The sequence below is a fragment of the Sminthopsis crassicaudata genome, chromosome 1 (assembly GCF_048593235.1).
Source record: "Sminthopsis crassicaudata isolate SCR6 chromosome 1, ASM4859323v1, whole genome shotgun sequence".
NCBI lineage: Eukaryota > Metazoa > Chordata > Mammalia > Dasyuromorphia > Dasyuridae > Sminthopsis > Sminthopsis crassicaudata.
In genome coordinates, this window is record NC_133617.1 from 530,369,653 (window position 1) to 530,396,955 (window position 27,303).

At 34.4% G+C, this 27,303-nt stretch overlaps 1 protein-coding gene across 7 annotated transcripts in view; it reads right to left on the reverse strand.

The window, feature by feature from the left end:
- Positions 1–27,303, reverse strand: part of PTPN3 (protein tyrosine phosphatase non-receptor type 3) — a 238,638-nt gene that overhangs the window by 91,123 nt on the left and 120,212 nt on the right. For 6 of the 7 annotated variants that reach the window (XM_074281840.1, XM_074281839.1, XM_074281841.1 and 3 more), the window contains 2 exons: positions 23,956–24,076; positions 18,770–18,857 (listed from right to left, as the gene is read on the reverse strand). In XM_074281840.1, the coding sequence (XP_074137941.1) occupies positions 18,770–18,857; positions 23,956–24,076 (209 nt within the window). The remainder of the gene's footprint in view (positions 1–18,769; positions 18,858–23,955; positions 24,077–27,303) is intronic. The other variant, XM_074281844.1, reaches the window with a different exon arrangement.

The window sequence follows — 27,303 nt, forward strand, 5'->3', positions numbered from 1 at the left end:
TGAAGATTACTGAGTAGAAAAATGACAAAGATTTTTGTATTAGAAATATGAATTTGGCAGCTATCTAGAAGATGGATTAGAGAAAAAAAAAATCTGACTTTTGCCCATTACTAAAAGTGTTTAGAGAGCTTAGGAAGACATATGAAGTGGTGCACCGAAAGTAGCAGAACCAGCAAAACAAAGTATACGATGATTATAACAGTATACATGAAAAGACTAAAAAGTCAGAATGTTGAATAATTACAATGACAAAGTTTGGCCCACAAAAGAATTGGAAAAGCACAGTTCCATCTCTTCTTTTGAAGGGGTGGACAGCTATGAGTGTACAATACTGCATATTTTGACAACCCAGTTGATGAGATGGTTGATTTTGCTGATGTTTTCTGTCTTTTTTTTTTTTTTTTTTAAACTTTGTTACAAAAGATGGCTTGGTGGATGGGGGAAGAGGAAAACATTTAGTCTAAGATAACATTGATGTAAAACAAAATATCAATAAAACTAAGGATAAAAAAGAAAACATCTAAATCTAACACCATCATACTTAGAAGGAGAGAAAAGGATGCCCTGACAATAATCTTGAAAACCCAGAATTGAAAAACCATTTTATCAGAGAATTTTGCAACCAAGAAGAAACTACAGAAGTAATTCAGTCCAATCCTTTCATCTTAGAGGCAACTAGGGGTAAATGAATTAGAGGAAAATTTGACTGAGTGAAATGTTTTAGATATATTTAGTTCTATGAATACTGAAAACCAATAACCTTAAAGTGGAAGATTTTGTTCTGTCAAGGTTAACCAACTCATTGTAAAAAAGGAAAAACCCTATTACTTACAAGCAAGATGCAAATTAACCCGGCTTGGTTTGTTTTGTTTTGATAGAGAAAAAAAAAAAAAAAAAATAGGAGAGCTGGAAGCCAGAAAGCAAGCTACAGAAAACCAGGCAAAAAACAGGAAAGGAAAAGAAGTAGGTTGAGCTACCATGTATACTTTCATGGAACCACATCACCACCTTGTGGTCTTTAAGGATATTGCTCCTAAAGACATTTAAATGAGAGACCCCTCCCTAATTTTGAAGCCTAAGGGATTCATTATTGACCAAAAATCTGTTTTGAAGAGAACGGTGCATTTTTGCGGATTTTTACAGATTATTACAACTTACTGTTGTAAGTCTGCAAAGCAAAAAGAAATGCAATAGTCTTTACTCTCAAAGAGTTTAAACTCTAATGAGTGGAACAATTACACATAAATTTATATAGAATGAATACATAAAGAATAAATACAAGGCATTGCTGTGGTTAGTGCCAGACCTAAAGTCAGGAAGACTCTTCTTCCTGAGTTCAAATCTGCCCTCAGACATTAACAGTGTGACCCTGGTCAAGTCATTTAACTGTTTGCCTCAGTTTCCTCGTCTGTAAAGTGAGCTGGAGAAGTAAATGGCAAAACAGTCTAGTATCTCTGCTCAAACAACCCCTAATGGGATTCATGAAGAGTCAGATGTGACTGAAATGATTAAATGATAATATGTTAATTATAAGATGTTTAAGTTAGGAAGGCACTGGAATTTGAAGGCTTCAAATAGGAAGTGGCGTTCAAGCTACATTTTTTAAGGAAGAAAGGAATTTTATGAAGAAGTGAGGAAATAGTATATTTTGGACATGGGGTGAGGGAACACAGATGGAAGGACCCACATGCCATGTGTGAGGAACAGATAGAAGTATAGGAGAGGGAGTGATGTCCAGTAAATGGAAAGATAGGCTGAGACCACATTGGAAAGGATTTTAAAACCAAACAGGACCTTTATTTTATCTTAGAAGCAGCAAGAAGCTGCAAAAGTTTACTGAGTAAAGGAAAAACATATTTAAGAGCTTTACTTAAGAAATTTAATATTTTGAAGAGGATGGATCAGAATACAAAACCCAACAACTTGAATTGGGGAAGCCATATAAAATCATTGCAATAATCCAAGGGAGATATTAAGGACCTGAACAAAGGTGGTGGTGACTATTTAAAGGAAAGAAGATGAAAAGGAGAGATATTGTAGAGGATTTGGCAACTGGTTGGATGTGTGGACTGAGGGAGAGTGAGAAGTCAAGAATAAGGAAATGACAAGATTATGAACTTCGGAGACTGGGAAAATGTTAGTGCCTTCAACAAAAATTGGAAAGTCTTAAAGTAGGGGGGAGGGGTATCTCAGGACAAAGATAATGGTTATTTGGATGTGATAAATTTGATATTTCTAGGACAGTTGATGAGAAACTGTAGATCAGAAGATTAGATATATCAATCTTGGAGTTATCTACATAACTGAAACCAATGAAAACCAATGAAATGACCAAATAAGAGAATATTAAAAGATAAGAGTCATGGATAGTCTTAGGAATACGCTCAATTAGTAGGTGTGAGACATGGATGAAGATCCAGCTAAAGAGACAGAAGAGTGGTCACAGAGATTGGAGAAGAAGAGTATCCAGGAGGATAGGGTGTTCATCAGTCTAAAATGAGACAAAAGAGGTCAAGAAGAATAAGGTCTTAGAAAAGACCATTAGATCTACAATTAAGAGACCAACTTTGGAGAAGCCAATTTCAGTGGAATGATGAAGTTGCCAGAGTGTGAAGATGGGGATGGGGTGGGGAAAGAGAGAGAATAAGTATTTATAAAATACCCACTATGTGCTAGGTACTGTGCTAAGTGCTTTTTACAAATAGCTTATTTCATCCTTCCAACAATCCTTGGAGGTAGATGCTTTTATCACTTCCACTGAGGAAGTGGAAACTGAGGAAAACTGAAGCAAATTGAGGTTACCTATAGTTACTTGATTACTAAGTGTATGTGACTAGATTTTTATTCAGGTGTTCCTGACCCTAGGTCCAATACTGTATACACTGAACTACCAGCCACCTTTGGCAAAGTTGTGGACAGGCTGAGAGGACATTAGGCACTCCAGTTTGGCTACTGCATGGGGTACTTACAGGCTAGTATCAGCATGTAATAATTAGAGACCTTAAAGATCATCTAATCAAACTTCCGTTTTACAGATGAAGAAACGGGCCTAGAAGAGCTAACTGACTCCCCACAGTCCGGTAGCTCATACTAGACCTAGGTAAAATAAGAAAAACCATTGATAAGGAAAATTTTCTGATAAGGGAGTGATATACAAAGATATCCAAGAGGCTAATAAACATATTTATACTCTTATGGGTAACAGTCAAAGTATATGAACAAATATATCCCCAAATTTCAAACCATTAAAACTACCATGTGAAAGATAGATCCAAATGTCTAATAATAACAGAATGGCAAATTTAAACAACTGAAGTTTTACCTCACCATAAGGAACAACAAATAGGAAGAATTTGAAGGAACATGGGAAAGATTATATCAATAGAGGCTAGTTAAACTAATTAGAACAAGAACAATGCACACAATAACTGGGAAGAGTAATAAATTGGAATTGAACACTACATAATTAAAATATAAAGCTTGGCCCAAGAGAATAATTGAGAAAATATGCCTCTTCCCTTTGGTACAAAGGTTGGGGATTATGGATATAGAATACTGCATATAAACTGGCAACATATAAAGCAACTAGCTAGGTGAGTAGTGCATGGAGTGGTGGAGTCAGGAAGATCTGAGTTCAATTCTTTTGTCACATACTTAACTGAATCACTTAATCTCTCTCAATCTGATTCCACATGGATAAAATGGGATAAAATTGCATCTACCTTTTAGGATCATTTGAGGATCAAATGAGATAAAAGGTAAAGTGTTAGAAATGCTAGCCATAATAACATATATAATTTTAAATTATAGTTTGTAATATTATATCTAGCAGTTACATATAATAATATATTGACAATAGTATGTAATAATAATTATTATTGTTATTGTTATCAGTCAATGAGTTGGCTGGTTTTGCTGAACTGTTTTTGTTTTGTTTTGTTTTTTTCTTTTTCTTTTTAAATCTAGAAGGCAGCTTGGGTAGGAATGAAGCAGGTAGGGATATAATTTAAATGAATATCATATAAAAACAAAAGGCATCAATTCAAAAATGCATAAAAGAATTGCTGAAAGGATATCAGTATAAGATGCCTTTCTTACACTTACTTGGACAGTCTTCAAAAGCTCTTTTCAAATTCATTCAGAAACTTAGATGTGTACTTTGTAAGGAATTCTTCCTAGAGAACTCATTGGAAAGCAGTTTTACTTCCAATTGGGTAGTACATGGGAGCTCTAAAATACATTTCTGCTATGGACAGTCATCAGCTGATAATGCATATCCTTAAATATTTCAGAGACAGATTGGTAGAATACTAGTCAGAGCACAGGCCCTGAAGTTGGGAAAATGCAAGTTCAAATTCTGTCTCAGAAACTTATTAAACTAAATGAACTTGAGCAAGTCACTTAACTTCTTATATCTCCCTCCTTCCTTGTTTTATTCCTCTCTTCCTTCTCTCCTTTCTTCCTCCCATCCCTTCCCTTTTTTCTTCCTTTCCCCCTTTGCTTTTTTTCTTTCCTCCCTCTCTCCTTCTCTCCCTTCTCTTTCCTTCTTTTATTTTTCCTTCCTTCTTACTTTCCTTCCTTCCCTTTCCTCCTTCCTTGTTTTCTTTTTTCTTCCTTTCCTTTCTTCCTCCTTCCCTCCCTTCCTTTCCTCATCTGTAGAATATTATGATTCTACAAGAAATGAGTGAGATGCCTTCAAAAAAACCTGAGACTTAATATGAACTAATTTAAAAATGGAGTGAGCATAACCAGAAGAATATTACACATAATGATCAAGTATGAATGACTTAGTTATTCTATAAAGAATAATCCAAGACAATTCTGAAAGACCTATGATGAAAAATGGGTATCCAACTCTAGAGTAAGAACTAGAGCTTGCATATGGAAATAAGTTAAAAATATTGTAGATGTATAAAACATCAGATTGCTTGTTGTGTTAGAGAAGGGGGAGATAAGCTTAGCAGGGAGGAAGGGATTAAAAAAATATTTTACAAAACTGAATATTGCAAACTATCTTTACATGTAATTGGAAAAATAAAATACCATTGAAAAGCAATCATCAATAAATACCATTTCTTCATTAAAAAAAAAAAAAACAACTACAGTTTGAGTGCAGATTGAAACTTATTTTTTTCAACTTGATTTATTAATTCTTGGGTTTTTCTTTTGCAACATGACTAATATGAAAATGGTTTGCATGACTGCACATATGTATATTCTATACCAAACTGCTTGCCTTTTCAAGAAGGGGAATGGGAGGAAGGGAGAAAGATTCCATGGACAGTTAGTGAAATCTGTGGATGCCTTCTTGGGATTTTTAACTAACTGAAGGAAAGGCTCAATTTCAATTAGAGTTAAGTGAAAATAAAGATGCATTTTTTTTTCCTATCCAAGTTCATGGATATCTTGAAATCTAACCCATGGTCTCAAATTAAAAATTGCTACCCAAGTATAAAATACAAATTCTTCAATTTATCATCAAAAGCCCTTTACAATCTGGATCTAACCTATCTTTATGGATTGACTTCAAACTGACCTATCTGCTGTTCTCCACATTCCATATTTCATCTTCCCATATTCAATACTTTCATGAGCCTCTATACAGGCTAAGCCACAAATTTAGAATGCTTTCCATCCTATTCTTTGCCTCTTGGAATTTTGAACTCTTCTTTAAGACTCAGCCCAAGTGCCATTTCCTATATACAAGTCCTTTCTTCGCTACCATCATCACCATCACCCCATTCAACAGTTACTCGTCTTCTCTGTCCCACTTCCGAAATTAAATTTCATTGCCTCAGTATATATCTTACATTTACTTGTCTCTCTATTCATCTTTTCCTAGAAGAACATAAACTCTTTGAGTACCGAGGCTATTTCCTTTTTGTTTGTATATTTAAAGCATCTACCCAGCATGGTCCTAGGCACATCATTGCTGTTCAGTTATTTTTCAGATGTGTCCAATTCTCTGTTATCCTGTTTGGAGTTTCCTTGGCAGAAATACTGGAATGGCTTGCCATTTTCTTCTGCAGTTCATGAGGAAACTGAGGCAAGCAAAGTTAAGTGACTTTTTCAGTAGCTTTTGTCTGAGGAGAGATTTGAACTTAAGAAGTTGAGTCTTCCTGACTCTAGGCTTAGCATTCTATCTACTGTGCCACATAGCTTAATCAATTCTTGTTGAATTTAACTGAACTGTTATCTGATGTTTAAAAGAAGATGTTTAATCAGTGCTTGTTGAAATTAATGGAACTGTTATCTGATGTTTAATAGAAGATGTTTAATCAGTGCTTGTTGAATTTAGCTGAACTGCTGTCTGGGAGAAAGTTTCATTTTCCAAAACTCTTATATGAATCCTTATCAGGCAAGGTATGTGGATAAGATCTTAACTCTCTTCCTAACTCCTTCCTCTGTCATGTACATAAGTAAGTAGATACACACAAATAATGGATTGAGCTTTTGTAGAGGATACAAAAATGTCCGTTTGAATAACATGTTTGTTTTTCCATGTCTTTTGTCAAAGAGTAGCTAAAGATACTGATAGAGACCCAAAATCTCTAATATAGGAATCTAAGCAATAAATCATAACAAGTCTGGTTCCAGTAAAAAAAAAAAAAGTTAATCTCTGTAAGCTAATGTGTGCTTTCTTTTGTCAGATAATGAACCCAACTTTTTCTGGTTCATTCTTTGTCAGCCCCAAAACTTAGGACCAGATTTGGTGTTTGGCTAATTACTACTGTCCAAGTTTGTGGTAGCTTTTGCTTCTCATGTGCCTCTTAGATAGGTCTTTGTTCTGTTCGTAGCCTTCATTATTCTCTGCTACACTATTTTTAATTATGTAAGTTGTCTCAAAACCTTATGGAAGCAGACTGGCTATAAATAAATTAAATTACTATAATCAATTCCAGGGTTCTAGCTATAAAGAAATTACATAAAGGACACTAATGTTTGGTGTTGTTTTTTTCCCTCTAAGGAAACAGCAGCTTTTATATCTCCCCCAGACAGCTGCCTTTGTGTGGCTGTACTGTTCACACAGTAACATTTTTATATCTTCAGTACCAGAAGACTCTTATGATGAGTAGAATGTAAAGAAAATTATAATTTTCAAATGCTGCCTCTTTTGAAAAAAAAATTTTGTTGTCAACTATTTAGTTTTTAGGTGTTTCTGGTTTGGTTTTGATTAGGTACATTTTGTTTATTTGCCAATCAACTTTCTGGCAACCACATCACTTTAAAGCACAACCTTAGGAAGAAAAAACAAAAGGGTCATGGCTAGTGAAGGAAAGCATCATGTGGATTCTAGCCATCCTTAATTCCAGGCCCTTATCCAAAGGATATTATGTTGGTAGAATGTAAGCTACTTGAGGGAAAAGAACATCTTTCATTTTATCTTTGTATTCCCTAGCAATTAGCACAAGTCAAATAACTTAATATTTTCTTGGTGGATTAAACTGGATTAAAATGGATATAAAAGCAGCTCACTGATAGGCTACAGCAGGGGGAGGGAATCTTTTTTTTCTGTCAAAGGTCATTTGGATATTTATAATTTTATTCATAGGCCATACAAAATTATCAATTTATAGAACTCAAGCAATAGGACGTTGTTCTACCTATCTTTCAGATCATCATTGGCTGCAGTTGCCTTAGCAAATAAGGCCTGCAGACTGGATGTTTCCCACCTCTGGACTACAGTAATAGTCAATATTTATGTAGTGCTTACTTTGCACTTGGTACTAAGAAAAATGCTTTATAATTATTATTTTATTTAATGTCCAATACAATCCTGGGAGAAAGTTGCTATTATTCCCATTTTATAGATGAGATTAAGTTGCTTGCCCAGGGTCACAGAGCTAATATATGTCTGGATTTGAACTTAGGTCTTCCCACTCCAGGCCCAGTGCTCTTACCACTATGCCACCTTGATGTCCTAAAGTAAACTGATACAAACAGGAAAGTTGTCAGGGCCCCCTGTTCTATCCCAAAAGAGAAGAATGGTTAGTTCAAATATTAAGATTTCTCTCTAAGTTCATTTAGGTGCGTGTGACAGAATGAATTTTTCTCAATTTCTAAGGAAATTGAGAAGAGGCTGAATAGATGAGTGTGAAATGGGTCAATAAAAACAGAAGAAGCTCTGAAGCCATCAGAATGACAGCTTCTATGAATCTCTCTAGCACGTTTCTATCTCAGTTACAAAATATTATATCCGAAATAATCTAATTCAACCTCCCCATTTTACAGATGAGTAAAATCAGACCCAGAAAAGATAAGTGATTTTTTTTCAAGTCACAAAATTCATAGAGTCAGACCTTGAATCCAAGATCCTCTCATTTCAATTTCAAAGCTCTTTCCAATCCGCTGATTGAGACTACAAAGATCCTTTAGCTTCAGTCTTAGTCGTCTAAATTTCTCAGATTCATTCCACTACTCAAATGAGGTAATCTTTTTTCTTACTACTCTACTCCTTGGCCTTTCAGTAAAAATCCAACCAAGCTATTCTCTTTCTGCCTAAATCATCCTGACTCAGACCACCGACCTCTCACTTTTAGAGCCCTCCCCAGTCATCATTTAGCTGGTTAAGCCTGAACACAACAGCTCACTCCAGTCCAATTGGGTGAAGAGGTCAAGCTCAATTCAGCTCAACCAGCAAATAATAAGGAATATCACCCTGTAGGAACAATTCATGGACAATCTGGCAGAAAGCACTGTCTTACAAAGGCTAGTAGCTGGGAAAAATGCCAGGCAGCAAACAGAGCTTTGAACTAATAATAGCTCACCTTTATATAGCGCTTTAAGACATACAAAATGTTCTCATTTGATCCTTATACAACCCTGTAAGGGGACGGCTATTACTATCTTTATCCTTTTCAGATGAGGACAATGAAGTTCAGAGATCAAGTGATTTGCCTAGGATGACACAGCTAGTAAAAATATCTGAGATGATATTCAAATTTAGTTCTTCTTGATTCAAAAGCATTATTTTTATTCACTAAAAGCCCACCAGAGGGCCCAGTCCTCCACTTCACTATAAGAAGTATTCTGATGGTGTTCAGTAGACACCATAATTCTTTTTGGCTGTATATAGATAAAAGATCCAAGGATTTTCTTTTAGAAAGCCACATGTTTTTTAATCAGTTTGCAAAAAAGTTAAACCATCTAGATGGACAATACTATGCTTACAGGAAGCCATAGTGGCTGCTTGTCCTTCCAAGAAGAGGACCGATGACATCATGAGACTGAGGTCAATGTGCAGTGTGTTCTAATGTGGCTGATCAGTCCAATGTGAGCTAGGAAGGCTCTACCACAGGTCAGGCACAAATGGTTGATTTGAACATTTGAGATAGAGAGGTTTCTAGATTTGCATGTCTCATCTTTCCTTTGTGCTACTGTGGCTCTGCTTTTGCTCACAGGCTACAAGAACTTCTTTGATGAGGGCACCCCACACTGGGCGGTCCTATGCCAGGACCTCCTGTTTCACAATTGATACTAAAGTTCTTGAGAATATCCTTGTACCACTTCTGACTTCTGTGTGAGCACCTGCTCCCTGCCAGTACTCTGTAAAATAATCTTTTAGGTAAATGTATGTTTGGCATTTGGGTTTCCCATTTTACAGACGAGAAATAGACTTTTTGTTTTGTTTTGTTTTTGCTGAGGCAATTGTGGTTAAGTGATTTGCCCAGGGATACTTGATTTTATGTATTAAGTGCCTGAGGTCAAATTTGAACTCAGGTCCTCTTGACTTCAGGGCTGGTGCTCTATTCAGTGTGACACCTAGCTACCCTAGAAAAGACATTTTTAAAGACTATAAAGAATTCCTCTGGAACTCATATACAAAGGACTCTAACCCCTAAAGGAATAGGTTTCCAGCTGGAAGCTCCAGAAACTCCAACAGGACTAAGGTTTACTGCTGAAATATGCCACTGGGGTCAGGGTCTTGGCTCCAATCTTAGACTAGAACCAGATGGTCCTGGTAAAAGAATTCTAGGAGGAGCTTAAGATTCAACATCTAGGGACAGCTGTGTGACCCTGGGCAAGTCACTTAACCCTGATTGCCTTAGGGAAAAAAAAAAAAGATTCAACTTCTAGGTAAACTGACATCAGATGAGGTGTAATTCTTTCTGCAGAAGCCAATTAATTGTTACTTGAAGAGCAAGAGATAACAAAACCATGAACTCCAGAAGACCACCACACCAATAATAAGTTGATAATTTATAAGTCAATCATATTTCTGATCATACTGATAAGATAATAATTGATAAGTCAATCAATTAATGAACCCTATGCCAAATTACATGTGTGCTATGAACAGACACTATTGAGATGCCAATATGAGCCTTGTCTCAAAGTTCTCTTGATTCTTATCAGTAATTACTGCTCCTAATCCATCACTTGGAAAAGGAAAATGCTATTGAGGCTGTATACAGGAGCTTCTGGAAATGACATTGAAGTATATGACTCATAATGGACTGATCTTGAGCTCCCAAGATGCCAATAAGCTGAAATGTATTTGTGCTCAGAATCCAGGACCAAGCCTCTTCATCACTATTATTAAATCAGTTTTGAGGCTGGGCAGAGAGGAACTTAGAACTTAGGATCTGCAGTAGATACAGCTAGACATTTTGTACTGGTCCACAACTAGGAGCTGTCTAGAGTACTGAATCTATTGAGACAGTGCAACTGCTCTTCAGAAGCTAAGATGAAATGAGAAAAAGTTTGTAAAAAGTGCTTAACACAATAGGTTTTATTTAAATGCTATGCCTTTCCCCAAAAATTCTTTTTGCTTGCAAATATGTGTAAAACTTGCCCTTCTGCTTCACCTATAACCACATCAGCAGAGCTGTACTCCCACCCATCTGAAAGCATCTTTACACTTGTGCTCAGAAATAACAAAAATCTGAGATGGTAGTTGGCTATCTTTTTTGTTTGTTTGTTTGTTTTGTTCCTTACTTCCCAAGTTTTTCTTTTCTCTTCAATTTATATTTATTTTTTCTCTCTTGCCCTGGTCGGGGGGAAAGTGAAAGAAAAACAAAAGAAAAACAAAACATTTGGCACAAATATACTTCATCAGATAAATAAATTTCAAATAGTGACCATGTACAAAAATATGCATTGCATGTTGCCTATATCTTCTATTATCTTTCAGTTAGGAGGGTCATTTGTACTAAATTCACCTAGATTCTTTTTTCAACTAAAATGTATATACTCTCAAGGCAGCTATTCTCAGATATACATTAAGAACAAAACAATCATTAAACTACTTCTACAAAGAATGATTAAAACAGACCTTTAACCCTCCTCGAATCTGCATTTCCTTATTTAATTCAAATAAATTTCTATCTTGGTATAATTTCATATGAATTATTTAATTAAGATCAGAAAAAAGAAAATCAGGCACTGGTATCTAATCCCTGGAAACTGTATTGGAGGAAATATTAAGGTTTTTGTTGCTGCCTTCTCCTTTAGTGCTTTTAAATGCACTATCTACAATATTTAAATTTTATTCAGTGTTTTGATATCTTAAACCCTGGAATTATTCAAGAATTGGAAGGTAGTTTGAAGATTGTTTACTTTAATTCCCTTTAGTACATATTTAATAAATATGTTTTAATTATATATCTATATATAATTTGAGAGTAGCTACATGGCACAATGAATAGAGGGCCAGGGTCTAGAGCCAGGAAGACTCATCTTCCTAAGTTCAAATCTAGCCTCAGACACTTGTTAGCTATATGACTATAGGCAAATCACTTACCACTATTTGCCTCAGTTTCCTGAGCTGCTGAAGGAAAAGGTAATCCACTCCAGTATCTTTGCCAATAATATCCCAAATGGGAGGGAGTCATGAAGAAAGAGTTGGACATGAATGAAAACAACTGAACATATAACATAAAAATCACATGCATATGTATATGTACACACACACACACACACACACACATCCCTCTCTGGTATGGCTTCCATTCATTAGAAAATACTGTTTTCTACGGTCTCACAGTATGTTACTTCAAAGCCTAATTTCAGACCATTTAATATCTATTATATTCAAGACCATAAAATACCAACGGGGTTCTACCAGGTCAGGGGGTATGTAATATTTCACTAATGAAGGAGTTAGCAAGTTATCTGATTTTCACTGTGGCCATTTGCTTACTGTCCCTGACACAGAATTCCTCTTCCTCCTAACCTTATAAGAGGGTTCCATTTAACCCCTAAAAAGGATTTAAAATCTCTATTGCTTTTAAGTAATAAGTAATGTATGGAATGAATGTTGGGAATTGGCCAGGACAAAAACCTCATGCTTTTATTTAATGTATATACTTACATTCTATTCAACAAAAAAAAAAATTAAGCAACTGCTGTGGTACACACTAGAAATGATATATTCTCTAGCTGGTTTTTAAAGCCCTTCATGTCCTGGCCCCTTCCTACTTTTCTAGTATTCTTACACTTTCCTCCCCTATTCTTTCTATTGATCCAGAGACACTGGCCTCCTGGCTGCTTCTTACACAAGACACTCCATTTGTGCTTTTTCACTGGAGGTTTCCACATAATTAGAATGCTCTTCCCTTCTTTCCTTGTCTGTGCCTCCTGGCTTCCTTCAAGACTCAATTAAAATCACTATCACCATTACTATTCAATATAGTACTAGAAACTCTAGCCTTGGCAATAAGAGCCGAGAAAGAGATCCAAGGAATTAGAGTAGGAAATGAAGAAATCAAATTGTCACTTTTTGCAGATGACATGATGGTATACTTAGAGAACCCCAAAGACTCTGCTAAAAAGCTATTAGAAATAATTCAGAATTTTAGCAAAGTCGCAGGATACAAAATAAATCCACATAAATCCTCAGGATTTTTATACATTACCAACACAATCCAACAGCAAGAGATACAAAGAGAAATTCCATTCAAAATAACAGTCGATAGTATCAAATATTTGGGAATATATCTACCAAAGGAGAGTCAGGAATTATATGAGCAAAATTACAAAACACTTGCCACAAAAATAAAGTCAGATTTAAATAATTGGAAAGACATTCAATGTTCTTGGATAGGCCGAGCAAATATAATAAAGATGACAATACTCCCCAAACTAATCTATTTATTTAGTGCTATACCAATCAGACTCCCAAGAAACTATTTTAATGACCTAGAAAAAATAACAACAAAATTCATATGGAAGAATAAAAGGTCGAGAATTGCAAGGGAACTAATGAAAAAAAAGTCAGAGGAAGGTGGTCTAAGTGTACCTGATTTAAAGCTATATTATAAAGCAACAGTCACCAAAACCATTTGGTATTGGCTAAGAAATAGACTAGTTGATCAGTGGCATAGGTTAGGTTCACAGGACAAGATAGTGAATAAAAATAGCAATCTAATCTTTGACAAACCCAAAGATCCCAAATTTTGGGATAAGAATTCATTATTTGACAAAAACTGCTGGGAAAACTGGAAATTAGTATGGCAGAAACTAGGCATGGACCCACATTTAACACCACATACTAAGATTAGATCAAAATGGGTCCAAGATTTAGGCATAAAGAACGAAATCATAAATAAATTGGAGGAACATGGGATGGTTTACCTCTCAGACTTGTGGAGGAGGAAGGAGTTTGTGTCCAAGGGAGAACTAGAGACCATTATTGATCACAAAATAGAACATTTTGATTACACCAAATTAAAAAGTTTCTGCACAAACAAAACTAATGCAAACAAGATTAGAAGGGAAGTAACAAATTGGGAAAAAATTTTTACAGTTAAAGGTTCTGATAAAGGCCTCATCTCCAAAATATACAGAGAATTGACTTTAATCTATAAGAAATCAAGCCATTCTCCAATTGATAAATGGTCAAAGGATATGAACAGACAATTTTCAGATGATGAAATTAAAACTATTTCCACTCATATGAAAGAGTGTTCCAAATCACTATTGATCAGAGAAATGCAAATTAAGACAACTCTGAGGTATCATTACACACCTGTCAGATTGGCTAAGATGACAGGAACAAATAACGATGAATGTTGGAGGGGCTGTGGGAAAACTGGGACACTGATGCATTGTTGGTGGAGTTGTGAAAGAATCCAACCATTCTGGAGAGCAATCTGGAATTATGCCCAAAAAGTTATCAAAATGTGCATACCCTTTGACCCAGCCATACTACTACTGGGCTTATACCCCAAGGAACTACTAGAGAAGGGAAAGGGTCCTGTATGTGCCAAAATGTTTGTGGCAGCCCTTTTCATAGTGGCTAGAAGCTGGAAGATGAATGGATGTCCATCAATTGGAGAATGGTTGGGTAAACTATGGTATATGAATGTTATGGAATATTATTGTTCTATAAGAAATGACCAACAGGAGAAATACAGAGAGGCTTGGAGAGACTTACATCAACTGATGCTGAGTGAAACGAGCAGAACCAGAAGATCATTATACACTTCAACAATGATACTGTACGAGGATGTATGCTGATGGAAGTGGATTTCTTCAACATAGAGAAGAACTAATCCAATTCCAATTGATTAATGATGGACAGAATCAGCTACATCCAGAAAAGGAACAATGGGAAATGAATGTAAACTGTTATTTTTACCTTCTGAATCCAATTCTTCCTGTGCAACAAAAAATTCGGTTCTACACACATATATTGTATCTAAATTATACTGTAATATATTTAACATATATAAGACTGCTTGCCATCTGGGGGAGGGGTTTGGGGGAGGAAGGAAAAAAATCTGAATAGAAGTAAGTGCAAGGGATAATGTTGTAAAAAATTACCCATGCATATGTACTGTCAAAAAATGTTATAATTATAAAATAAAATAAAAATTAAAAAAAAAAAAAAAAAGACTCAATTAAAATCCCATCTTCTGCAGGAAGCCTTTTCCCACTGTCCTTTCATGCAGTCCTTTCTCTCCCGGAGATCTTCCCTTAACTGACCCTGTATATATCTTGTTAGTACCTAATTGTTTGCATGTGTCTCCCCATCACACTGTGAGCAACTTAAAGATAGAAACTGTGATTAGCCCTTAAAAATTATATATATCCTCAATGCTGTGCTTGGTCACATAGTTTGGACTTTTAATAAATGCTTCTTGACTTGACTAGTCCAACACTTTCATTTTATAGATGAGGAACCCATGACCCAGAAGAAAAGAAATAATTTGTTCAGAGTTAACACGGCCACTAGAGGCAAACCCAGGTGAGCCTGTTTCCTGATCCTAAGTATAGCTCTCTTTTCACTGTACTATACTGCTACCAACAAAAATAAAACACGGCATCTGCCTTTATGGCATTAATAACCTTTGAGTTGGGAAGGAAAGACACATAAAATACATAATATTAATAATCCATGATAAGTAAAAAAGAAAATAACAAAACAGACCAATAAGGATGACAATAAGAGCTAACATTTACATAGCTTATATATGTTTATTATGTGCCAGGCACGGAGTTAAGTGATTTATAACTGTTATCTCATTTGATCCTTACAACAATCCTAGGAAGTAGGGGCCATAATAATACCTATTTAGCAGATAAGGAAACTGAGTGAAGTGACTTGCTCAGGGTCTGAGCAAGTATCAGAGGCTGGATTTGAACTTAGCCCTTGACCTAGTGTTAGCCTGTTCACCCAGATATCCTGGAGAGAGGATACAAGGCTGGAGAGAGGATACAATGCTGTAGAGAGAAGGTCTTTACTGACCAGGAATTAGGAAAGGCTTCATGAAAATGGTGGAATTTGAACTGAGCTTTAAAAACCAGAATGGAATTAAAGAAAGAAGGAGTAAGAAAATGTGCACCATATAGAAGAATTTGGAAAAGACAGGGAACAAGCAATGATTGGGACAGTATAACAGGAGACAGAAAAAAAGAAAGGCTAGCGTGAGGTTAAGGAAGACCTTGAGCTGCAGATCAAATAAGGAAATTAAAACTGTCTTGATAGGCAACAGGGAATCCACTTAATTCAACAAATAAATATTTATCTTAGAAATGCCTATTATGTACCAAGCGCTGCCTTAGGTATAGTTGTTACAAAGACCAAAGTTCATCAATAGACAAGGTGTACATACAGAGGTACAAAGGAAACATGCAAAATAGACACAAGAAAATTTGAAATTGGAATGACTAGCAATGAAGGAGATAAGAAAGGGTTTCATCTAAAACAGAATACTTCAGCTAAAACCTATAGGAAAACTAAGGCTTCAAAGAGGTGGAGAGGAGGGTAAAAAGGGACTATACTGCAGGTTTGAGAAGTAGTTAGTATAGCCACATTAAAGATGTAGTGTTAAATGTGAGAATAGATAAGGCAGTCAGTTTGGGTGGACCACACTGGGTGTAAAGAGGGAAAAGGTAAGGCTGCGGCCCAAACAGAAAAACATTTAATTATTATTCTTTAAAATAATATTCAATCCTAGAGATAATTGGGAGCCATTAGAGTTTATTAAGTAGAGTTAAATAGACCTGAACTCAGAAGAACTGCTTTAGTGTCTAAATGGAAGAGAAAAAAAGAATAGAAATAGAAAGACCAATTAAGAGGCTAGAGTAAAAGTCCAGGTACTAAGTGGTGAGAGCCTGAACTAAGGTAGAAAGTACATGAATGGAGAAATGGGAATGCGAGGAAATTACAAAATTTGGTGACTAGATAGATACTTGGGGTAAATGAGAGTGAGAAAATGATGATTTCTAAGCAGCACCAAATATATAAATATGGCAGATAAGTCTGGCAGTAGTTCAAACAATGGATCAGAAGAGGAAAGTAGTGGAGGAGGGAAACATATTTATAGTATGTTATGGTGGTTGTAGGGAATAGAGGACATATGCAAGGTGGCTAGAGGGGGCAGACATAAAATAATCACTAGCATTTAAAGTGGATTTTTAAACTGCTCAAGACAGCCCAAACCATAAATCTTAAATATTTTTAATTTGGCATTTTTGAAGACCAAATATACCACTGGTTAAATCCTCAGAAAATAATTTATCACCAAGAACGGATAATTTCTTAAACATAAGGATATATGCCTAAGCCAAAAGTTCCTGTTTCATAAGACTCTGTCTCTGAATCATATTCGGATTCCTAACAAAATACTTTGAAATAATATTTTTACATGATGTTAAAAGTCTTATCTGTTTGAAGGGAATATTTCAGAGAAACATGGGAAGACTTGTATGAACCAAAGCAGAGTTAAGTGAGCAAAAGCAGGAGAACAATTTTCATGATAACAGCAATGCAATAAAGACTCTGAAAAACTTAGGAATGCTAATTATAATTCCAGAGGACTCAAGACAGAACATGTTATCCATCTCCTGATAGAAAGGTGATGGATTCAAGAGTACAAATAGAAGTCAAGTTCTTTTTTAGACATGATTAATGCCAGAATTTGTTTTTCTCGACTTTAAATCTTTCAAAGAGAGGTTTGTTTTTCTTTCTCAACTAGCATAAGTGGGAGATGAGAAATAGAGAGGGAGAGAATATAGAAATAATTTTTTTTAAATTAAAAATAGAGAGTGGAGGACGTATTTGAAAAATAAATCACATAAGTAGAAATCAAAAGAAAAAAAAAATCATATCTGCTGATATTACGGCAAAGACTCTAAGAAGGTATTAAGCTGCTCTTTGTAAATTAAGAAAAATGGATCAGTTCAGAGGAAGAAGATATCAATCTTATCATTGCATTAAATATTTGAAGCTGTTCTCTTTTCATAAAAAGGAGTTATTTATTTATTGGGCTTCAGTCTAAAAGCTGGTATAGTATAACCTCTAAATTACTTTCTAGAGAGAGCAACAGAAAAAGTTATTTAAAAAGCTCCATTTGATACATCTAAGATCACTTAATAGAAGGACCTTTTCCAGAAAGAATAGAAACAGAAACAGTAGTTTCCATAATGCATTGTTCCAACATCATGAACAATGGCTTATTGTTACTTTGTGATACTTTTAGATATATCAGGGTACAATTTTCTTTTACTATTTGCTTCATAATTAGAATATATTATCTTGGAGTGCAATGGGCATTTCAAAAGCAACACCCCAAAGAATCAAAACAAAAAAAGTTGTCAACTTCAAGGAAAAAGTTAAGTTAGAACCCTATACTGTAAATGTAAAAGATGCTCTGGAAGAAACCAGAAACAATTCCAAAAAAATAAAAAATAAAAAATTACCTTGCATGTATGAGAACTTATGGATGAATCAGAAAACATGAATGTACCCTTTAAGATTCTAAAAGTGTTTCTAATATATCTCCCACCAAAAAAAAAAAAAAAAAAAAAAAAAAAAAAAAATCAAATCACATTTAAAGAATAAAATACAACATCTCCTCTTCCACTAGGCCAGGTTCACAGTAGAAAATGGTTCAAGGAATGAAAACAAAGAAATATACTCAATAACAAATGTTTATTAACTAATCGACACAATCACAATGGCAATGTAGAAAATTTACTAACAATTGACTAGCAAGGAAAACAATTTTAAGGGCCTATTGAATCACGAAGTTGCCTAACCGAAAATTACAGATATGACTTGATAAAAATTATTTATATTATTCCTAATTTAAAAAATCCTTCAAAAAGAAAGAGCATGAATTAAAGAATAATCAATAGAAAATAAATAATTTCTATATTAGCCTTCCAAAATAAAAGATTTGCTCTATATTAGAACTCATAATGGCCACCCATCTACTTTGGAGAGAAATTTTTTTTTATTAACCAAGGACATCTTCATATTAAAAAAAAGTTAAAACATTAGTAAAATTTTCCAATCAAAAGATAATAAAAATGAACATACTCTACCACTGTGCAATTCCACTCCATAGAATTCTAGTGTTCGGGCAATGTTAATAAAGCAGGATTCTGCTTCAGATTGCTTGAGGCCACTAGAGAAAATAAAAATAAGAAAGAGACTTAATAGGAATGGAAAAGAGTAATTCAATAAGCAGACAAAGAGAAACTCGGGAACTATTTTTATAACAAAATCAACTAAATTTGATAATCATTTTTGCCCAATTGCCTCAATTTTAACTCCAAAAGAAAGCAAAAATTCTATTAAAATGAAGTGATCAATTTAATTTATTTACTATGACCTCAAGTTTCTCTACCATAATCACGATTAAATGACCCATCTCATTTACTGGTCTATCAATATTCAATTACAATTACCTCTGTCTTTTTACATATTTGAAACTACCCAATTTAAATCCAAACTGATTTTCTTTTTCTATTCCTTGAAGAATTCCAGTGTTGTAACTCCCAAAGGCAATGTTACATGCAGAATCCACTCTTAAAAATTCTGAAAAAGGTATATATTTGTTTCATTTTAGAAGCCTAATTCTTGCTTTTAACTTTCAGAGTTTGAAGTATACTTTTTTCCTGTCAACAAAGTCAACATTTACTTTTTTATTACAGTTTAATTTGGCCTGAATACAAACTTCTGCAAATGAGGCGAAATGGCTAGTCATTCTTCCTTTTAAAATACTGACAAGAAAGAATTCTTCCTATTAAAAAGAATCAATAACAAAACAAGTGTATGCATAATACACATAATAGAAGTATTATTTACTTTGAGACTACTCTAACATCAATAAGATGAACATGAATGTTATAGATTTTATGAGATGGGATGTACAACACATGTTTTGGTTGCTCATGAGGGAAAACAGTGCAAAAACTTATTGTTTTCCTGTTCAGATTCCATAAAGAAGATCTAATTATACCCAGGAGCTGGCTTTAGGACTTAAAAAAAAATTAAGTATCAAAAGTGACACCTTTACTTTGATAAGGACAAATAACTTTATTTTACTTATTTATTTGTTTGTTTGCTGAGGCTATTGGGGTAAAGTGACTTGCCCAGGGTCACATAGTTAGGAAGCGTTAAGTCTCTGAGACTAGATTTGAACTGAGGTCCTCCTGACTTCAGAGCTGGTACTCTATCCACTGTGCCACCTAGCTGCCTCAACTTTATTTTATTTTATAAACAACTTTTTATTTTATTTATAAATAAATTTATGGAGAAAGCTGAGGTCATGTGGATGGCCCAAGAGATGATCCAACCGTAAAGCTAAAACTCAAGCTCTAGCGGTATCCAGGAACTTTGAAAATAAACAAATTTATCAAGAACATGAGTTCTTCTTAAAATGGGAGAAGGCCTAAGCACCAGAGTAATTTACCAAAAGTTGTACTTAATAAGGAGGTACTTAATGAATATATAAATGAATATTTCCAAAGGTTTGCCTCATATTTAGAATTTTGGATTTCAAATATTAGATTTGAAAAAGGATAATAATTTCATTTAGCCTAGCCTCTCAGCTAATGAAAAGATTCCAGACTCTGCTTGAATCATTTACTGAAAAGAATTTTTTTTCTATTTTTATTTATTTTTTATTGCTAATGAGAAAGCTTTTCCACTAAAATAAGAAACAAAAGAAACCACTTCTGTATAAATACTATCCATTAAGGGAACTGTTAATGCAAACATATGCAAATGGCTTAATTCCCATACTATTTTAAAAGTATTTTATAGAAATTATTTTTTTAATGATTTTATGTAATTGTGTTAATAGGTTTTTTTTGTTTGTTTGTTGTTTTTTTTTTTTTTTTTTCCATAGAAAAGGCAATAATGCCTGGATTTTGAGCTTAACATTTTGAGATTTGCCATCTCAAGGCTGGAAAAGGTCAAGTTATTGGGCTAATGATTACTTAAATTGGTATCATATTCCAAGTTGTGACCAGAGTATTGATGAGAAATTAACAACCATTTATGTATGCCTCCCAAACTGAAGTTTTAGTACATGAAAACAAACATTTAACTTGTACCTGATGATTTTCACTAATTGCTAAAAAAAAAAAAAAAAAAAAAAAAGTATACAGAAAAACTGAAAACCTTTCTCAAAAATTTCTCATATGTAGAGTAAGGAGAAAAATCCAAAATGTGGATGACTAAAGGATCTTTTAAAAGATAATTACTTGTTTAAAGGAATCATTTTTTTTTTTTAAAAAGGAAATGATAAATAGGAGGGATAGTATGGCCAAATGGATAGATAGAAAATTGGCTTCCAAGCCAAGAAAACCTGGGTTCAAATTCAACCTTTTAGTGCTTTAGGCAATTTTCTAAGATTTTAAATTCCAGAGAAGTTGATAATCTGCACAGATAGGAGTTTTTCTGTCTAGGAAGTACCCATGCCAAAGAAATCACAGGTCCTATATCTATTCTTAGCAATAAACATGCAACTGTGAAGTTATTTTTTAAAAATTATCTCAGCTAGTGAGGTTAGTTTCTTTTTTCTCCTTCAGTTGAAATGCACTGTACTATTAAGGACAAACACATTAGAGCAGCCTGTTTCAGAAATTCTTGGAGAATGAGAGAAATTGTTTAGCCTGTCTATGCATTTTTATTAGGTTTTGTTTTTGTTTTTTTAATTGAGAAAGTAGGTACCATAATGGGTACTGTATTTCTTGCCTACTCAATGGGTGGAAAGAAGAAAGAGAATTCAAAACAGTTTTTTAACTCAATTAGAGAATGAGGGAAAAAGTGTTGTTCAGTTGTGTTTTACTCTTCATAGGCGCCTTAGGCAAAGATACTGAAGTGATTTTGTCATTTCCTTTTTTAGCTCATTTTACAAATGAGAAAACTGAGGTAAACTAAGTGACTTGCCTGAGGTCACATAGCTTGTACTATATAAGGCCAGATTTGAACTCAGGAAAATGAGGCTTTTTGACTCCAAGCTGACACTCTATCCACTGGGTCACCTAGCTGCCCTAGGAGAAAAAAATAAATGCTTGCTTTTTTTTTTTTTTTTTTTTTTTTTTTTTTTTTATAATGGCACTGACTTAGAGTTGGAAATCTGAGTTCAAATCCAACTTCAGATAATTATTGTGACTCTAGGCAAGTCACTTAACCCCTCTTTACCTCAGTTTTTCATCTGGAAGATGGGGATACTGGAGAAAGAAATGGCAAACCATCCTAGTATCTTTGCCATGAAAATGATAGTCCATGGGGGTTACAAAGAGTCCCACATGACTGAAAAACAACAATAAATTGAAAAAAAAAAAATTTTTAAAGAAAACGAGAGATAAATGGATTAATAACAATAATAATGAAGATTATGAAAACTAACATTTATATGGTACCTAGTTATTTGCCAGGCACTGTGCTGAGCGCTTTATGGATACTATCTTATTTGATCTTCTCTTCAACCTTTGAAGTAGATTCTATTATTACCTTCCTTTTACTGATGAGAAAACTGAAGCAAACAGTTTTATGGCAAGTGACTTGCCCAAGACTGCATTAACTAGTAAGTTTCCAAGGCCATTTTTGAACTCAGGCCTTCCCAACTCCGGTTCTGATGTTCCATCCACTGGGCCACCTAATTACCAGCAATATTGGTTTAATCCAATACACATCTGCTAAACAGTTTTTATACATTCAAATTCATGGAATGTTAACAATTTTAAAATTGAAATGAATCTTAGTCCAAATCTTACAGATTAAATTTATGCCCTGGACATGGAGCTGTCCAATAAGCATGTGGTCTCAGGGACTTTTGGGTCTTAAGTAACCTGAAATGTGAAGTCATGGGATCAAAGAATGTCAGTAATAAAAGGAATCTGATGGATTAAACATAGCCCTTCAGTTACAGATAAGGAAACTGAATGACAGAGCTCTTAAATGATGTTAAAAGTGTCATGACTCAATGACCTCATCTTTCTCCAACCATGGGAAGGGTCAGTCTCAAGGACAACTGGTCCACAATCTAGGTAGTATTGCTTTTATTTATTTTTTTTGATTGTCCAAGGTCACAGAAGGTAGTTTAGTAGTCAGATCCTGAAATTAATTCTAAATTCTCTTCTTTTTCTAGAGACTGTCATTTTTATATTATAGACAAGTAGTTTTTGAGCACAGATAGACATGACTTTAGGCAATGGCTTCTCCTTGGACTTACTACTTTGTGTAAGACACTGAGGGCTGTAGTCACTCTTAGCTTCTACTTAATTAATTTTCACCTATTGTGAAAGTAATTTTAATTAAGTGAACTAAGTGAAGTCTGTGTTTTGACTTTTATCATTTTACACGTCTTTTTATTAATTTCATAATAATTAAAGGAGGACTTGGTTGATTCTTGCTAAACTTGGTAAAATACTGACAGATATCAAAATGTAAACTAAATTCAATCTGTGCTTTGGCCAGCCATGTTGAAACAAAATGATAGCCAAGGCAACTTTTGAAATGCATAAATCTATGGGAAATTAAGGCTATAAAGATAAATGTCTTAATAGGAAAACAGACTCAATATGTCATTTAAAAACACAATTATAATCTACACTGGGTAAAAGCAAAAACAGTCATTTACTAGCATTGACTAATGTTGAATGAACAGGTATTAGTTACTTTGCCCCAAGAAAAGCTCTCAGTCATATTTCTTGTTTTTATTCAATTGTGTCTGAGTTTTTGTGCTAAATACTAGAGATATGAAAAACAAGCTTCTGTTCTCAAGGGGATAATCTTGTCTAATGGGGGAGACAATATGAGAACAACTATGTACAAACAAGATACGATGCTTAGTTGTTTTCAGTTGTGTCCAATTCTTTGTGACCCCTTTTGGGATTTTTCTTGGCAAAGATGCTGGAGTGCTTTTCCATTTCCTTCTTCAACTCATTTTACAGGTAAAAAAACCAAGGCAAATAGGGTTAAGAGACTTGCCCAGGTCACTACAGCTAGTAAGTATCTAAAGCTGGATTTTAGAACTCAAGTCTTCCTGATTCCAAACCTGGTCTTCTATCCACTGTGCCATCTAATCTATATAAAGAGGGCTATTAACATGCTAAACCCATCCACTATCCTTTTAAAAATAATTACTGAGCCAAAGGTAAGATAAGATCATACAAATCACATTATGCAATGCCTATACACATCCAGAAGTAAGTTATTAAAATAATCAGTAATACACGTGAAATGATTCTGCTTTAGTCAGTTATTACCTGTGCTGTTCATGCAGTGACTCTACTCTGGTTACAAAGTCTTTATTCTGATCTGGTATAAACTGGCTATCGGAAAGATATCCTGAAAGATGCAGTGAAGAATTATGGTCTCCAAAGTGAGCTATTAAGAAAAAAAAAAAAAAAAAAAAAAAAGGAGAGGGGGAATTAATATTTATTTTAATCTTTTATTTAAGACAGAGAAGACTAAGCATCATAGTGATTCCACAAATAAGACTAATAAAGATAACACTTCTTGCTATGCACACAATGAAGAATTCCCATCACAGTTGAGAGCCAGGATGAGTCTGAAGAAAGCTTTCCTTTGGACTAGATCCTTTATCATGCTCACTGCTGATGGGTGAATCAGAAATATTCAATATATTTTACCACACACAGTACAGCAGTTTAGGTTTAGATCCTGAGTTTAGAAACCTCCTTCAGAAATAAAAGGCTAGTATTACACACAAAAATCCAAATCTGAGTGACTAGCTGTGTCACCTGTAAGCCTCAGTTTCCTAATCTGTAAAATGAGTTGGAGAAGGAAACAGAAAACCATTCCAATATCTTTGCCAAGAAAACCCTTAATGGAGTGATGAAGAGTCAGACATGACTGAAAATGACTAAAGAAAAATAAATTATACTCACTCGTCTTGCTACACATGACACATATTACATAAACCCATGCATACACACACTACTCTATAAATTACTTTAGTCCTAAGTTTGAAATCCCAATTAAGGGAACGTTATTTTTTATCATTTCCTTGGCCTATAGTGCAATAATATAACGTCTGCTTCTCTCTCCTTTGATCCCGACATAAATGCTTTCCAATAGTTTTCTGTCCTCATGCTAATCAATCTCCATAGAGGAAAGATTGTTGGCATACAGAGTGATGGCCCTTTAATCTTCCATATCTGTTTCTTCTAGATAAGCTATTGCTCTCATCAAGTGCCAGGATTAAATTCTAATTTCTGTTTAAGAACCTATAGAAACTGCTATTCCAAGAGACCCTTCTTCATTATGTTACTCATTTGTCTTGCTTTCTCAGAGCTCATCTTTGTTGATGACAAACTTCCTGGGATGCCAGGCTATTCTTTTTTGCCAGGTTTCTCTCTATTCCCACTCAATTTGCCGATTTGATACTCTGACAATCCACATGAATATTTTGTGTCCTGCCTCTGTTTTCTTGCTGATCCATTCCTTTGTTCCCTTCTTTTGTTAAACTCCCATGATAACTGATCTCTGTGTCTGCAGACTGTCCAGTCTCCCATCCTTGGGGATAGATCAATCAGGGCTGAGAGCAATGAACAAATTGGGTGTCAAAGCCAGTCTGCTCTCTGCTAGAAAGAGTGCAACTTTTGGTCCCAAAACAACTCAATACTGCCTGGATTAACCTTATCACAGAATTCCAGAATCCAAAAGAACTCAAAGACAACTCAGGACAACCCATATTTTTAAAAAATAAACTCTTTACAGTTTCCTCATCTGTAAAATGAGAGCACTGGACTCAATGGCCTCTAAATTCCTTCTAACACCGATGTTGAGTGAAAGTGGGCAGAACGAGGAGTACATTGTACACAGTAACACTGTATGATGATCAGCTGAGACTGACTTAGCTCTTCTCAGTAATAAAATGATCCAGTGGTCAGAAAAACCTGTAAAGTCCACTATGAGCTCATGCAAAATTCTGCATTGGGACTGAATGCTGCTCCACAAGAAATATAATGTCAATTTGCAATTTGATCAAAATATTTTTTCTCCAAATCCTGCTAGCACATAATTGTGTTATTTTTAGGTGCTTGTCAATTTAATAGGTAAAAAATACTTCAAAGTTGTTTTAGGTCATGAGTTTAATCATGAGTCAAAATGAATATTTTAAAAGTAATTATTTATGAGGTACTCTACGTCGCAAAATGTCTGATCATATCCTTTGACTATTAAGCAAAGGAGGTGACTTCAATAATTAAGTTTCTCAAATTCTAAATATTATGATTTTACCTATTATATTTTATGCAAATGTTTTTCTACTTTTTATTTTGATTTTTTTTTTTGTAGAACTTTTTTTTGGGGAGGTAATAAAATCATTCTATAGGACAATTTTTATATTTTCAGCCAGCTAGAATTGATTTTAGTGAGTCAAGAGTATAAATTTATTTACTGCCATGTTCCAGCCAGTGTTCTTATATTTGTCCAATAATGAATCCTCTCTCCAACTGCTATCATGTTTTCCAGAGTTACAAAGTTATAATCTTTTATACCTGGTCCTATCTCTAGGATTCTCTTCTATTTATTTTTTCTTCCCTAAAAAAAAAAAAAAAAAAAAAAAAAAAAAAGTTTCAAGGACCCAAATGTGCAAAATGTTTGTGGCAGCCCTTTTTGTAATGGCAAGAAACTGGAAACTGAGTGGATGCCCATCAGTTGGAGAATAGCTGAATAAGTTATGGCATATGAATGCTATGGAATACTATTGTTCTATAAGAAACAATCAGCAGGATGATTTCAGAGAGGCCTGGAGAGACTTACATGAACAGATGCTGAGTGAAATAAGCCGAACCAGGAGATCATTATACACGGCAACAACAAGATTACATGATGATCAATTCTGATGGATGTGGCTCTTTTCAACAATGAGATGATTGAGGCCAGTTCCAATGATCTTGTGATGAAGAGAGCCATCTACATCCAGGGAGAGGACTGTGGGAACTGAGTGTGGATCACAACATAGCATTTTTACTTTTTTTGCTGTTATTTGCTTGTATTTTGTTTTCTTTCTAATTTTTATTCCTTTTTGATCTGAGTTTTCTTGTGCAGCAAGATAATTTTATAAATATGTATACATATATTGGATTTAACATATATTTTAACATGTTTAATATATATTGGATTACTTGCCTTCTAGGGAAGGAGGTGGGGGGAAGAAGGCAAAAATTTAGAACACAAAGTTTTGCAAGGGTCAATGTTGAAAATTTATCCATGCATATGTTTTGAAAATAAAAAGGTTTAAAAAAAATTTTTTTTAAGTTTTTGCCCATTATCAATCAGCTATCATATGAACCAGTTCATTTTATGTTTTAAAGCTTGGGAGGGCAAAAAAAAAAACAAACTTTTTTCTTTGACTTTTCTCTCCAAAATATATCCTTTAAAATGCTACCCATTTGTTTTTCCACATAAATTTTATTATAACATATCTAATAATAATTGCTAATATTTATATAAATGGGCCAGAACTCTGGAGAATTGTACTTCTTACAACAAGATGCTAAGTCAGTGGAATTGATAAGATAATGGTTATCTAATTTAGCATGGTGATTAATAGTTCTCTAGTTCAGTATGATTGAATTAATCTT